General features: G+C 33.0%; 1 protein-coding gene across 1 annotated transcript in view; it reads right to left on the bottom strand.

The window, feature by feature from the left end:
- Positions 1 to 16,106, bottom strand: part of LOC129217377 (polycystin-2-like) — a 73,758-nt gene that overhangs the window by 38,299 nt on the left and 19,353 nt on the right. The window contains exon 2 of the mRNA XM_054851667.1: positions 12,467 to 12,700. Within this exon, the coding sequence (XP_054707642.1) occupies positions 12,467 to 12,665 (199 nt within the window). The 5' untranslated portion in view covers positions 12,666 to 12,700. The remainder of the gene's footprint in view (positions 1 to 12,466; positions 12,701 to 16,106) is intronic.

The raw sequence follows: 16,106 nt of genomic DNA, 5'->3' as shown, positions 1-16,106 counted from the left end.
CTTAATTAGTAAAGAATATTGTCTTTTAATTGACCCACACAGTCAATTTCGATAACTGTTTCATTTTAGCATTAATTGCTGAAAATAGTTATAAATGTATAGCTGCCTTTTTTCTACCCTTTATTCAAACACTTTCATCGTTCTTATTTAAATAACCTGGCGCAATGTATTTTACCATAATCATGCACCTAAATAAATATCAAAACATATTTTATCAATGCACACTGTAAAAATATTTATTAATTAAAAAAAACTTATTTTTTATACCACTTAATAATAATGTCACCTTCACAATGGGAAATTGAGAGTCTCAAATTCAACATTAAAATTAATAAAAAATCTCCTTGACCGTGATTAATCTGTGTAAGGCATACTTCAGTTAAAAGCAAGCTAACGGTGTTGATCAAAGTTCAAATAATATTCCATCACTTTTCGTTGCACTGCCACAAAGCGTGCGCTGTGCCAGTCGCTGTAGTATTTCCCCCTGGTAATATGTTTTTATATTTATCGTTGCTTAAATGTACGTTTGTACAATGCAATGTTTATTGTGTGCAGACATCACGAATTACGTTTAAGTTCTAGTTAAAATAACGCGTGATCTTTTTTTTTTACAAGTTATGTGTGATTTTGTCACTTGTCTGGCGCATTTTTTTTTTTGTGCCACTAGAAATATATATTCATCTTACGATTACAACAAGTAATTTTTTTTGTTCTAGTTGCTCGTTTGAACACTAAAAAGAAGCAAACGGGGAAAGATAGATTAAGAAAAAAGCTTTAAGCTGAAAGATTGCGTTACCAAAGAATTAAAAATGATCAGAGTAAAAATTCTGAATTAAAAGAGAAAAATGCAAGTATATTTGTCAAGAAAGGAAGAGGGAAAAAAATTAAAAGTATTACATAAATGACTCTGACAATATTGTCACTTGCCTGACAACAGTTTCCTCTAGTGCTTAGAAATCTCAAAAAACTTCAAAAATCTTCTGCATCTTTACAAACTCAAACATATAGCGGCAAGTAGTGGAATAAGAAATATTAAACTAAACAGATGCCTTTTTCGTTGGGGACGCAAAAAAATTCATTTATCGAAAATTCACCCATATATCAAATGACTCCACTTAGTTACAAAACCATTATTCAATTTCCGTTACAATTCTAGTTCGAAAACCCTCAAAGAGAATAATAGGGTATGATTTTTTTAGCGTGTCAAATAGTTATGTCTCCGTTTTAAGTAAAAACGATATAAATGATTGAAACTGAAAATTTTTTTTTACTGCTCTTTAATTGCGATTCCTTAAAGAGAGTCCTCACGATTTCATGGTTCAAGGGGGGGGGGGGGAACCGCCTAAATAAATTTTACATGTAATTTAAACCTTATTCCACTAAGATAAATAAATACCTTTGTGCTGAACAGTAAAGTAAGAAAAACAACGTTAAAAAAAAGCACAAATTTACCAATTACGGCAACGTCTTTTCATCCATAAGCTCATTACTTTTTGCATTGAAAAAAGCGTTCCCTGTAACGCCGAAACAGGTGTCTGCTGTAATTGGCAAATTTGTGCTTTTTTTAACGTTGTTTTTCTTACACTTTACTTATTCCACTACTTCACCGTTTTTAAATGTCAATAATGCATTTTTTAAAGTATTTCGATTGTCAACTCGTTATTTTGCAAGCCACATGCCTCCTATTTCACTCAAGAAAAGAGTCGCAGACAGTGAGTTTGTTGCTCAAATAAATAAATAAATAAATTAATTAATTGATTAATTAATAAAATAAATTAAAATTTAAAAAAAAACTTGAATTAAATGAAAAAAAAAGACGCCAACTTGAAACTTGTTTTTAGTATTATCTCATAAAGCGTCATTTTTTACTTAATTTATGTAAATGATATACACTGTGCGTAAAACATCAACCAGTAAGAGGGTTAAAACTGCTATTTTGTTTGATTTTTTTTTTTTTAAAGGTAGGAAAAGGTCGCAGAAATAATCACGAAATTTTTGTTGGAAGAAAAATTTAGTCTTAGTAACGAATAATGACATAGCTGTCAATCAAACCTTTATAAACACATCCTATACGATTCCAATACTGCAAGGTATTATGGTCATTAAATTAATCACACATGATGGACAGGAGAGTATATGTTTTGATGTATATCTTTCTAATCCTTAATTTGCTTCAGTAGAACAATACCGTGCGTGATACAATGAACATTCCTTTGTGTGTGTCTGTTTCGCCGGAAATAAATAAAACAAAAAAACAATGAACAAGTGGAAACATTTTGTTGGAGATGGTCACATGAAAATGGCCATTTCGAACCGCTCGATGCGTTAGCTGTGTTTTTGTGGACGATCAAGCTTTCTCGTGCAAGCGTAGTAATAAACGAGGTATGTTAAATCATTTATTTATTTTAACCATTTTAGGTCCCATTTTCTTGTTCTTTTCTTTGTGGTTGTTGTTTTAAAATTTAAATACAAAAATTATTTTTTGATTAGCAAAAAAAAAGTTTTTGTTGTATTCCAAGGATTTAAAATATTTCTTTGTTTATTTATTTATTTTTATTGTTAATATTATTACTATTATTAGGTATTATTTATTTACACATTTATTTATTTTTTTAGCAGCAAAAGACACTGCTTACGCTTACTGATACAAATTTTATACATTCCATGTTACTGCATAGTAGGAGACTTGATAATGATTGCAGATTGCACAAATGTCTATATGGGATTGAGGGAAAAGATCCTTTATATATAACGGACATACTTCATTTCCTTCATAAGTTTGTTCATAGAACTCGAGATAAGATGTTGATTGTGGTTTCTGGGAGCAGTATTGAAGAGTTTATCAAGAATGAGTTGCATTTTTTTACAAAACAAACTGGGGAGTAGTACAAATTTTTTTTTCCAAACACAAGATTTTTTGTGAATTTTTAGACGCTGTAAAACTGCCCTCATAACTCTGTTTAAATTAGTGTTTTTTTTAAATACTTTTTATAAAATAAAATCAAAAACACACAGGAAGCGTTTTTTTTTTCTGTATAAAAAGATTATGAAAATAATGTGGGTAAGACACAACCAAAACTGATTTGGAAACACACACAAAAATAAAATTAAAAAAAAAAGAGATTGCTTTTTTTTTGAAAAATCCCGTTTTTTACCATGATTTTAAAACGAAAGGTTCGTTTCTGCGATTTCGATTTCCATGAAAGATTTTGCGACCCCGATCTTTTTTCATTGTCCGTTTTTGCAATCAAATCACCTAACTTATCCAGACATATAATTTTGTTTTCCTGAAAGTCATAAAGTATTTTCAGTTATAATACTGTATTACTTTCAGGAAGGAATTTCTAGGAATATTTTATGTAATTCAAGAAAATAAAAACCTTTTTAAAATGGCCACAGAAAAAGACGATCTCTTTAAAACTTTTTTTTTTTATTTTTACATAATAGTTAGGTTGATGTTTCCTTGTTAAGATACAAGGATTAAAATATGTTTTTAAAAAAAGTTAACAAGTTAACGTTCAGGATTTATTGCTGTCTTAAGCAATGTGTCAACTTAACTATGAGTACCTAATCATTTTTTTTTTTTTTTGGCTTTGTTTTGATTAACATAAAACATTATTGGTTCTAATAAAAATACCATCTAGATTGACAAGCGTGTCAACCCTTCCCATGATCCAAAAGGTCATGTTGACCTTTAGCCGTAACGGATATTAGCTCCATTACCCCATAAAATCGAACAAAATAAACACCATAATAATATCGCACATGAATTGCTGCTTGGTTACATAACTGAACAACTGAATCACTAGATAATTTACTCTGGTGATTGCGTATTTTCCAGATTTTAATGTTTCATAGCTCAATCTCACAAATGTAATCTTGATCGCTGTTCCTCTGGTCCCTATGGAGATGGAACCCCAACAAGACACGGTTTCGGCTGGCTGCTCGAAGCAACAACCCATGAAAACCATTTTGTACAGATTAGCTGAGGAAAATGAATTTTGTACAAATTGCAGGATTCGTTTGCTTCGATAAATCGTGCCCTGAAAATTAAAAGGATTGGATTGGGATGAATTATATAGCAGATGGAGCTATTTTTGTGGCAATATTTCATTCCTGGTGGTACTTCCATACGTCAATCTGAATCCTGGAAAAAAGTGGCGTCATATGCGGTCATTTATATGACATTAAAAGTTGAGTTGTTGGTTTTGTAAGTTATCCATCTAAGTGATTTTCTTTACCTATCGACTACTTATGTTATCATTCAGTTTAGAGGTCTGGGATTTTTTATCGAGGGTAAACCAGGGAGAAGTTTAAGGAAACAATCGTTGAAATATGACACCATGAAGTGTCGAAAGAAGTGTTGTAACGCCTTGTAGATTCCGTGCCTTAAGAGTCTGCGATTAAAGCCAGAGGCCAAAAACTTATTAAATGATTTTTCGTTTCAAATGTGATCTTTTTTTACTTCCTTTTACAAAAAAAGAAGTATTGTATTCGCGAAAAACTTTTCACTCAAAAATTGACCTTAATTTCCATTTTTCTCGTCCCCGAATGAATGTTGAGTTTTTTTTTTTCGACCCGACCACATGTGGATATATGCCTAGGAACCTACAGACACCCGAAATATCCATTTTGACGACCCCCGAGTTAATTACAACGAATTTTCTCGTGACGTCCGTATGTACGTATGTATGTGCGTATGTATCTCGCATAACTCAAAAACGATGTGTCCTAGAAAGTTCAAATTTGGTACGCAGACTCCTAGTGGGGCCTAGTTGTGCATCATCTCTTTTGATTGCATTCGGATGTTTCTAATGGGGTCGTTTGCCCCTCTTTGGGGGGAAATTATTGTTAATTTCGATGCAAACTCAAGTGGTGTTATAATTTGTCGGACAATTGGCGATATATCGCCAGTCTTTTGGTGGCCAAGTTTTGTCGCCAACTTAGCGACAAATTTGGCTTTTTTTTTTAAATTTGGTTTTAATTTGGCTACTGTTGGTGATATTTAGAAAGTAAATAATTGAATCACATTAAAATTGTCAATAATGGGAAAATGACATTAAAGTGGAGTAAAAGGAAGTCATGTGATGCACACATCAGCTTGTTTTCTGCTCAAAAAAACTTGAAATTATTTCTGTATTTCATATTATTCTGGGAGAACTAGAAATAATTGAAATTTCTGATAGCTTGAACATTCTCTTTTGTATAATATTTTGTTTCAAATTTAAAAAATATTGTTATTTAATAATTAAATCATATTATGTCCTTTTAACTAATGTAACTACTGGCATTTAAAAAATATAATAATTATCATAATTATTATTATTTGGTCTTATTCTTGGAAAAATGATGGATCTTTCAAATTTGTAATACTTTTAGCCAGCAGTGTAATCCAAAAAAAAAAAAAAAAAAAAAACGCTTATGTAGAGCTTTAGAATTAGAATATCTCTGTACCGGGACTTCTAGGACTTTAGTTTACCGCCATGAATTGGGGGTCTTTGCAAAAAAAAAAAAAAAAAAATGTAAATTAAGCATTAAAAGAACGTTTTAACACAAAATGGTTTTAGAATGAAGCCAGCTGGAGAGAGAGTGATAACAAATGAAAACTTCATGAGAAATTCGCTCTCAAATCGGACATAATTTGATTGCTCTGTTTTGTTTTACAGAGCTATTTTTCATAAAATCTAAAGGGATTTCACAATCCATTAAAGTGATTCGTAGAACAGTTTAGAGATCCGAACTTCGCGGACTTAAAATATTCGTACTTTTATTTGCAGCACATTGTCATATTATAATTTAGAATTTAAGATTTTGTCAGGTCATAAAGGTGTGAACTGTTTTCTGAATAATATAAACATCGCTTCCTGATAACAAAACATGTGTTAGAACTCTAACCCGTCAAAGTTGTTGAATGTTACTAAGATTTTATGACATTTAATTGCACTGCCGAACGCTTTTTAAGGAAAACTAAAACATCGTAGTCTTGTAAGTTGAATAAATACCTTTTGGAACGCAATGCAAACGAAATGAGCTTATGCAGGAAAAGACAAGACTTTTGTCGGATGTCTTTTCATCCTTAAGCTCATTTCTTTTGTATTGAAAAAGTCTTTCCTTGTAACGTCGAAACACGGGTCTGCAGTAATCAGTCTTTTATGCTATTTGACGTTGTTATTTCTTATTTTACATCTTATTTTACGTTGTCTTGTGTTTTAAATCTACGTGCAGTATATTAAAAAGGAAAATAATGTTTTCTCAATTTTGCTACTACGAGTACATTATGTGTATGCACCACTAAAGAGTTATTTATCTATATCCCTCAAGCACGAAATTTTCGTCATTTTTGATACGAAACTTGACAACACCAGGATGAGGTAATACTCCATTTTGTTTAATACTAAAAACTTGTACTCCCACAATGTTGTGGTTGTGGTACGATTTTATGTTTGGAATCATTACCATATTCACTATTGACAAAAATATTCTTTTAATATAACAGCAAACTTATAGAAATAAAACTCAAATGCTACAAATCTTTAAGGTCCTAAGTACATCTTGAAACTTTTCCTTGAATGATTCGAACGCGTTCCTGCACAACATTCACACATTTTTAAATTATAATTGACTACACAGTGACGTGGTCGTGGCAACAACAAAATTGAGAGTGGGAAATAAGTTTTGAGAGGCCCCTTCCCTTTTTAGTTTGAGGCAAATTCTAGCTTTTTTAAAAATCAATTTTACGTAAAATTCCTAGTTTCCATTGTTAATTGGAAAATTAAACATAACGAAAGACTCCTTTTACAAAAAAGGAAGTATTGTATTCGCGAAAGAAATTTCACTTAAAAATCGGCCTTAATTTTAATTTTGCTCGCCCCCGAATGAATATTGAGTTTTTTTTTCAACCTGACCACGAGTGGATATATCCCTATGAACGTATAGACACCCGAGTTAATTACAACGAGTTTTCTCGTGACGTCCGTATGTGCGCATGTAACTCGCATAACTTAAAAACGGTATGTCCTAGAAAGATGAAATTTGGTACGTAGACTCCTAGTGGGGTCCAGTTGGGCACCTTCTCTTTTGGTTGCATTCGGATGTTCCAAAGGGGGTCTTTGGCACCTTTTTGGGGCAAAATCATTGTTAATTTCCATGCAAACTCAAGTGGTGTAAAATTTGGCAAACACTTGACAATATATCGACAAGCTTTTGGTCGCCAAGTTATGTCGCCAACTTGAAGACAAATTTGGTGGTTCTTTAAATTTAAATTTGGTTTCTAGTTGGTCATATTTAGAAAGTTAACCATTGAATCACATTAAAACTGCCAATTTTGGGAAAATTTATCTAAATAAAACGTTTTCTTTGCTTCGGTTCGCAACAAACTTGGGGTGAAAATATTTAAAGTGTTTCTTCGTTTTCTCCGAGGCACTATTATCATTAAATTGGAGTAAAAGGAAGTCATGTGATTCACACACACATCAGCTCGTTTAACTTTTACATCAACTGTTATTGTTTTGACTAGTTAATGAGTATGTGAGTGCTATTGAATTATTTTAGATATTGTATGCATTGTTGTTGTTGTCCACCTCCCCCCAAGAGCAATGACCTCCCCCCCCCAATACCACGAAGGCCCTCCCCCAGCCCTAAGGTCGTTGCCCCATTCGCCCACGCCTTGCTACGCTCTCTGTACTTCCTCAGAAAACTACAATCTGTTTTAAACTACAAATATGAAGTGAAGCAAAAATAACCAAAGAATTCTTTGGGATAAACAAAACGAAGTAACTAAACAGTTGGGGTGATATAAGCATTTATCTATTGTACTTCTATTATCGAATCGTTCGCAAAAAACCAAGTAACCAAGTGCAAAGAAAATGCCTGTTCAGTTCAAGCTCATCTCTGACTGCTTGTGCTAAGATATGCACGAGCAACGTTAATGTAGAAAAATGTCCTTATCTCGTGATTTACCTGCGCGCGAGTTTTTTTCTCCCTGCTAATTTAAAATCCTTATCTCACTATTTCACCGTTTACATGTCCAGTAATGCATGTTCCGAAGCATTTAATTTCACAGCTCGTTATTTTGCAAAGCACAGAGTCTTAACAAATCTAAGACGCCAGGTCGCCCAAGCGGCTAAAAAAAATACCGTGGTGTCTAGTTCTTTCAAAGATAGAATCTTTTAGAAGCCATTTTAAGCTGAATTTTTCTTTGAACGATGAGAAATATTTTTCCGGCCGCAAAAAAGTTTCCTAGCTCCTGAGATTTTGCAATTTGTATTGGTCTCTTGCAATGAAATTCGAGTTTGGTGCAGAGAATATAAAGTAGATTTTAGCTTTGAACAGGGATGCCCTGATGGGAGATCACTGTGACCTTCTAAAAATTCCCTTATTCGACAAATTTTGTCTGATGATTCGGCAAAATTATCATCATTCGGCAAAATTAGGAATTCTATTCGGCAAAATTATCATCATTCAGTAAAATTTGGGGTTTTATTCTGCAAAATTTGGAGCTTCATTCTGCAAAATTTTGAGCTTCATTCTGCAAAATTTGGAGCTTCATTCTGCAAAATTTGGAGCTTCATTCTGCAAAATTTGGAGCTCCATTCAGCAAAATTTGGAGCTCCATTCAGCAAAATTTGGAGCTCCATTCTGCAAAATTTGGAGCTCCATTCTGCAAAATTTGGAGCTCCATTCTGCAAAATTTGGAGCTCCATTCTGCAAAATTTGGAGCTCCATTCGGCAAAATTTGGAGTCTCATTCGACAAAATCGAGAATTACTGCCTTCCCAAAAATTTAAGACCGGGGTGCCCCTGGCTCTGACCTTAGTTCTGAGATTCATCCAGAGCCGTGTCCAAGGGGAGGGTTTTAGGGGTTAAACCCCTCCCATTGGAGAAAAAATAAAAAAATAAATGAAGAATTGTGCTTATTTGACTTAAAATTAGCTTTCATGTTCAAATTTGTGTACAGAACTTTTTTTTAAAAGCATTCTCTTTGAAGTTGCCTGGTAACTTACAACACTGTCTTCTCTTAATCAACTAAAATCATATTTTGGAAAAACAGAGATGGAGCAACAGTTGAATGGGCTGTCAATACTTTGTTTAATATTGCTTCTCATAAGGGGTTTTGATCTGGGCCGTTTCACAAAAAGCGATAACTGTTGCCGCTCTGTAGATGCAAAGTAATTGCGTTTGTTAATGTAATTTACAACTGCATCAAAACTCTTCCTATTTAGTTTGCTAAGCATTATCTTACAATATTAAAACCTGAAAACATATGTTATAAAAGAGTTTGTGAAATTTTCTCAGTACTTGTCGCAATATATTGCACTGTAAACAGATAATAGGTTTGAATCTAAACAAGCAGTAAAATGGATAAATACTGAGGTTTTCTTGCCCAACCAGAAATTTCCTTCTGGGAGGTGGGGTTCATAACGATCCTTACATGTACAATACAACCTCATTTATCCGGACTAGATAGGACCAAAGACAATCCTAATAAGCGAAAATCCTAATAATAATCAATAATATTCTTAAATATGCAGACTTATCGTTTATTGCACCAAAAAACAATGCTTTCTAACAAAACTATATCATACCATTTTTTCTCAATTACTTCATCAGTTACAATTCAGCTGCAATAGTATTGGGCTGACATCCAAAGTATATCATATTGTTTGCTAAATTAGTACTATACTTTATTGTACGTCCTTTGCAGGAGTAGTATGCTTAATTGAAATGAAACCGAGTATTTGGCGCATTTAAACTTCTGTTCTTGAAATCATAATTTTAAATGATTATTTACGTAAATATAATTTTTCTACAAATTTGATCCGGATAAACAGGCGCTGGCTAAACGAGGTTCTGCTGTGTGTAAAATACATTAATAGAATAGGCAGTATATTGCTTAAAACCTAATCTTCTGTGAATTTGAACCATTCCCCCTCCCTCCAAACTGCTAAGCCCCTCATTGTGACCTTAAACAATGAAGAATTATTTGCACACTGAAATGTGTTTTCCTGACAATGCAACTAAGAATGAAAATAATTGAAGCCAAAAGCAGGCCCGTCATTTGGGAGATTAGGGGGGTCAATTGCTACCCCTCTCCCTGGATTTTACAAACACAGGGATGTGCCGTTCTAAACTCGCTTTTAGAGCAATCTTGGGAGCAGGAAAATGGTGAGTTTGGAGAAGTAAAACGGTGAATTTGGAGCAGCCTGGAGCTGTAAAATTGCAAAATTGGAGCAGCTTGCAGCAGCGAAAAGTTAAATTTTGCATCAATGTGTAGCAACTATGTATATTTCACGCACAGAAACATGTGTGACATGATAAAATGATAAAAATGGAGATTAAGGATGCAAAAAACCGTAACTCCAACACTCCGACTACTAATTGAAGCTCTCTTAATTACATTTATTTATATTTATTTGTTTATTTATTTATTTTCTTTTTTGTCTAATATTTTTCACAAAAAACAAGCCATGTCCTGCTCTACGTTTTTCTTACACTGATTTAAATTTAGTTCACATATTTACTTTGCTTAATACATCACTGCTTTTGTTCACATTTAAGTTTTGGTGTTTGATATCTATTTTTAAATTTTGTTTGCTTTTATGTAGGTCATACATATATGTAAAAGACACAAGATATATATGTATAAAACTCAAAAACATATTCAAAAAGGCTTAAAAAAAAGCAAAAAAGAATAGTTAAATTTAAAAACTCTACCTCAACAAATTACAAATGAGTTTTAAAGAGCTATTTATTAATCATTTTTTTTTTTTGGTACCTGTAAGTTATTTACTAACATTTGACCTTATACACATAGTCATATATGTTACATACTGAGCTACTTGATTAACAAATCTGAAGATCAAGCAAAGGAAACCATTAAAATCTTTAATTTTTAACTATTTGATATTTAATCACAAAATTAATAATGAAATTACAATGAAAAAAAAATGCTTTTGAGAAATGATGTCATAAGAAAAGGAATTTTAAAATACATGTGGAAAATAAAAATAAAAATTTTGAGGCAGGCTCAGAATATGGAAAGTAATGCTTGAGTCTCAGAAACTTTAAATGTCTGCATTTTCATCGCCAGAGCATTAAAATTCCCCGATTTTTGCTATCTTATGTGTCTCCAACCAAAATTAGAGATCAATTTTCTGTCCTAAAATCTTAAGAAACCCAAGATTAAAAACTGGTGAACAATATTAGTTTTTACACATGGCATTTGCTTAGATCAATTCGGATGCAACTAGATTTGGCATTTTTGAGTGGGCGTAGCAAGAAGACGAACTTACAAGTCCTCTTCTTCTGAAAACAAAAGATAAGAATGGTTGAAAATAATGGTCAATGCAAAATTTTTCAACTCAAAGGAAACGATCACATAATAAATTAAAACGATTGAATTTTTCAAAAGCGGATGCAATCGGATTCGGCAAAAAATCAGGGCTATATAAAAAAATCGTAAAAACAAGCTCCAAATGCCTAAACTTGATGATAATCTGAAAAAACTGCCAAATATGCTGAAGGAACTGCAACATTAAATGCAAAATCGCACTTTTGGCGCAAGTTTGTCCGATTTTGGAGCAGAAAAGTTCATTTAGCAGTCTTTTGGAGCAGTTTGTCGCAACTGGCACATCCCTGCAAACATGATGAATTTAAGCATTTTTGTACATATTTTGTTGTTTTTTCAGATAAAATGTATCGATCAAACGCTTTGCCCGTCCCCTTCAAAACAAAATATTTTGAAGAGACAGGCCTGCAAAAACCCCTCCCTTTATGAAATCCTGGACACGGGCCTGGATTCATGCTACAAAGAGCAATTTCTAGCTTAATTTGTGTAAACGATATAATATTATAAATAGTGCATAGATTTCTGTGTTGGTTTTTATGTTTAAAAATTTGAAGCTACTCCTTTAAAAAAAAAAATGTGAGCAGTGGGAGAGTTAAACCTTAGAGACTAGGTTTTTCAAGTGTTTCAACGAAACCCTATAATTTTCAATCTATCTTTTCATTACTAATAATAAAGCTGAAAGTCTGTGTCTCTGGATATCTGGATGCCTGTTACGCGCACAGCGCCTACATCGTTCGATTGATTTTCATGAAATTTGGCATAGAATTATTTCGTTGCATAGGGGGGAGCACCTCGAAACGATTTTTTGAAAATTCGATTTTGTTCACTTACTATTCCAATTTTAAGAACATTCTACAGAGCAAATTACCACACCGTGGACGAGAAAATTACCACAACATGGACAAGCAAATTACCATAATGAGGACGAGCAAATTACCATAACGTGGGCGAGCAAACGAACACAGCAAATTCGCGAGAATATCATCATCCATTATTTGTAAATACAGACAAACCAAATCATCTTTTAATTTTCTACTACGAGCAAAGCCGTACGGGTACCACTAGTAACTATATACAAAGAATTCTTTCCCAAGCAGCAATTAAGTACTACGGTCTTTACCTCGGACTATTCGCACGAAACTGTACCAGCATCCTGTTCTTTCTGGCTCTGGAACGACGTCTCGATGTTCTACCAGATCGTTCTCGTACTGGTCTTCCAGATCGCGACCAGAGTCGCTGGCTCCATCTGCTACAGCCCATGCTGGTCTACCTCCGCTATACGGTCGGAAATCGGCGGATAGATTACTAGAAGGATTCATTGTGGAAGCTCGCTTTAAAGTTCTTGTCAAATCATCTAAAAAGAGAAGAGTGCAAATTTGATAAGAATTAGGAAAAAATACAGCTGACGTTCGATATTACAAACTCTAGGGAACCACGAGAAAAAAAAATGTTGAAACGTATCAAAAGCTAGGTACGTATTAAGTCTGACAAGCAACATTCCGTAGCAATTGAGTGGAATAAATTGAATGTATTTACGATAAAATCAGCGCATGCAATGAAAATACCATCTTACTCACCCTTAGTTAAACACGGCTCATTGAAGTAGCATTTTATTTTAGTTTTATTAGATTATTTTAATTTGAAAATTTGAAAAATAATTTATTCCATTCTAACCATATTAAACAGGAACAAAATTTTGTGCAAAATGAAAAAAATAAATAAAAAAGCGTTAAAACCCATTCAGATCGTGAGGTCAAGTTTCATTGACCATTTTAAAACCAATTCATTTGTTTTTAGGAGTAAACAATGGTGGGTAGGCCCATCAATCCGCATTTTTCTGGATGGAGGGGGGAGAGGATAAAAGACTTGATGCAAATTTGATCGAGAAACCGTAAAAAACACACCCATTTATAGGAAAAGCACTGAGTTTTCACAGCGGGGGGGGGGGGGGGGGGGTAAAGGCATTATCTTTTCATATTTTTATTGCTTGCTGCTGGAAATCTTAAGAAAGAGCTTCGTATTTGCCTTGTACTGAGTTCGTAAAAAAGAGTTTTTTATCATTTTTATTTCGTAAAAAGGAAGAAAAATTATATCGTTACAGCGGAAGATTTTCCCAGACTATTTAATAGTTTGTAAGGTTGTAAGTGTTCGTAAATTAGAGGTTAATAAAAGCGAGCGTCTACTACATTATATTTGAAAAAAATAAAATAAAATAAAGATATAATTAATAAAACCAACGAAAACAAATACCATTTATTATTACCACTGTCCCCTATTGTTTCAGAAAAAATATAAAAATTATTGTTCACAATTTCTGAGAAATCTGTCGGTTTATGCATGCGAAGATAATTTTGAACATGTGTGTCTTTATACATGGGAGCGATTTTTGTGACTTTTCGATACAATTTTATATTTTATATCCTTATTCCTTACTCCCCTCTAGAAAAATTTGAAATGACGGTCCTGAATTCATATAGAAGAAATGTAATATATATGACAACAAAATGTATAAGAAGGAAAAAGTACAAAGGTTGCTCATAAAATTTTGAACTTGTCACGGGGATACAATAATTTTGATAATTTAATAAAATTATAATGAAATAAACTAGCTATAAAATGTTTTCGACTGCGTCAACGGTATAAGTAGGAAAGTAATGTCTGAAGAAGCGGGAAAATTTGTCAAATCTGTCAAGCCAGAAAAGGAGGTTGTCGCATTATAATATCTGTACGAGGGAGGTAAATGGCACGATGTATTGTTCTTTTTTATTTCCTTTTACAAAAAAGGAAGTATCGTATTCGCAAAAAAAAAATTTCACTCAAAAATCGTCCTTAATTTCCATTTTTCTCACCCCCAAACAGGGGCGGCAAATAGGGGGTGCGAGAGGGGGCGGTTGCAACCCCAAATTTTTCACTAAGAATAATAAAAAATGGGTAAATTCAATTTAGATAACTTAGAAAATCATTTGCCTGCATTTTCAGAACAGAAAAATCTGATGGAGAATAATTGTTTGCCTTAACTAAAGAAGTAATCTCTTCATATGGGTTGAATATTTCAAAATTATGTACTCTATGTTATGATGGTGCATCTTGTATGAGATGCCCGTACAGTGTTGCGAATGCACAATTTTTACGCGTAAACTCCATGTCATTTTTCATAAATTTTTATTCTCATATTATAACTTAATGTTTAGCTGGTAAGTGTTCATTGATGCCTTGTACTAGAAACACATTTTAGCAACTCGATATATTACATGCTTTCATGGAAACGTTTTGCTAAGATGTGCTATTTTTGAAAAACATTCCACTTCAAAAAACACTTTCACATCGACAAATGAATATCTTGAGGATCTTTACTTGACAATCTCTGAGTGACACAAGATGGTCTTCAAGTGTTAAATCTATACCCCCCTGGAAGACCTACTGGAAAGCGACCTTTTCATTGATAGAAAATCTGATGTCATTTTAATATGTATGACTTGTTCGAATTTTTGTTTACTTCATTAATACTGCGGAGCATTTTTTGAACAATGCTACACTCTATCATGAAAATTTCAATCCGCTAATCTTAATTCTTGGATTGACAACTCAAACTCTTGGTAATTTTCGCACTAATGCATACTTGAATCTGGTGTGGAACTTGGTGACAGAACTTTCCATAATAGTTTTTACTGTATGCCAGTGTAGAAGAGGTGACAAAACCCACATGAAGTTTTAGTCAAAATATTAAATCAATATTTTGAATAAAATGATCAATTCAGTTTCTCAAGAAATTGAGACAGGATATGATGAGATATATTTATTATTGGTCTTAAGTTCAATATTACGTAAGTCGATTACAGAAAACGAAAAAGAAACTATTACACTAAAAGTAAAATTTATAGCATAAGGGAAGAGGAATTGTTTTGTGAAATGCGACTATACTTTTTAATAGTGATGTTCCGGATATCCGTATCCGTATCCGCGGATATCCGAGGGAAAATAAAGATCTGTATCCGTATCCGTTACTTTTTTGCCGGATCTTAAACGGATCTTTTCTATTCTAAAAATTTTTAAATATTTATAAAAGACTTTTAAATTCCGTTTAAAGTAGGTTTTATTCCCTATATAAATTATAAGGTATCATTTCAGAAGCCAATTTGTACCCCCCCCCCCGTTGCAAAAGGGAATGGGAAATAACTTTTTAAAGTGTGTATCAGTGTGTCTTTTTGTGGCATCGTAGCTCCTAAACAGTGGAACCGATTTTGATAGTTCATATTTCGTTTAAAAGGTGACTTGATCGAAAGTTTTCTTAGCTTGGCCCCGTTTTTGTAGAACTTAAATTACCGGAGATATTAATTAAAGACCGATTTAACGTTTTTCACAATTATGGTTGTAAAAATTTACCCGTACGTTAAAAATGTTGACCCTAATTGAAAGAACGAAGTTTTCTGCGTTTGATATTTATTTGAAACTTTCAACTTATATGCAGCAGGAGCTATAATCTTGTTAAGTAAATTTTAAGTGCAAATCTAAGCCTTTATACGCGTGATTGGTAGCGATTTCATAGTCGGAAGATAAGGAGAAAAAGCTGAATGATTTAAAATTTTTACCTTCTGTCAGTTCATATTTGTTAACAAATGTGTGTTCTGATCGGCGAAATTCATCTTAATATGAGGTCGGCTCTCTGGGACATGTTTTGTTTTTTTAATTTTTAATTTAATATTAGTTTTTGTTATTGATTTGGGGTATCTCTTATTCTTCATTTTCGTTTTTCTTGGCAT

Source organism: Uloborus diversus, chromosome 2 (assembly GCF_026930045.1).
Source record: "Uloborus diversus isolate 005 chromosome 2, Udiv.v.3.1, whole genome shotgun sequence".
NCBI classification, from domain to species: Eukaryota; Metazoa; Arthropoda; class Arachnida; order Araneae; family Uloboridae; genus Uloborus; species Uloborus diversus.
This window is presented reverse-complemented; position numbering and strand designations above follow the sequence as displayed.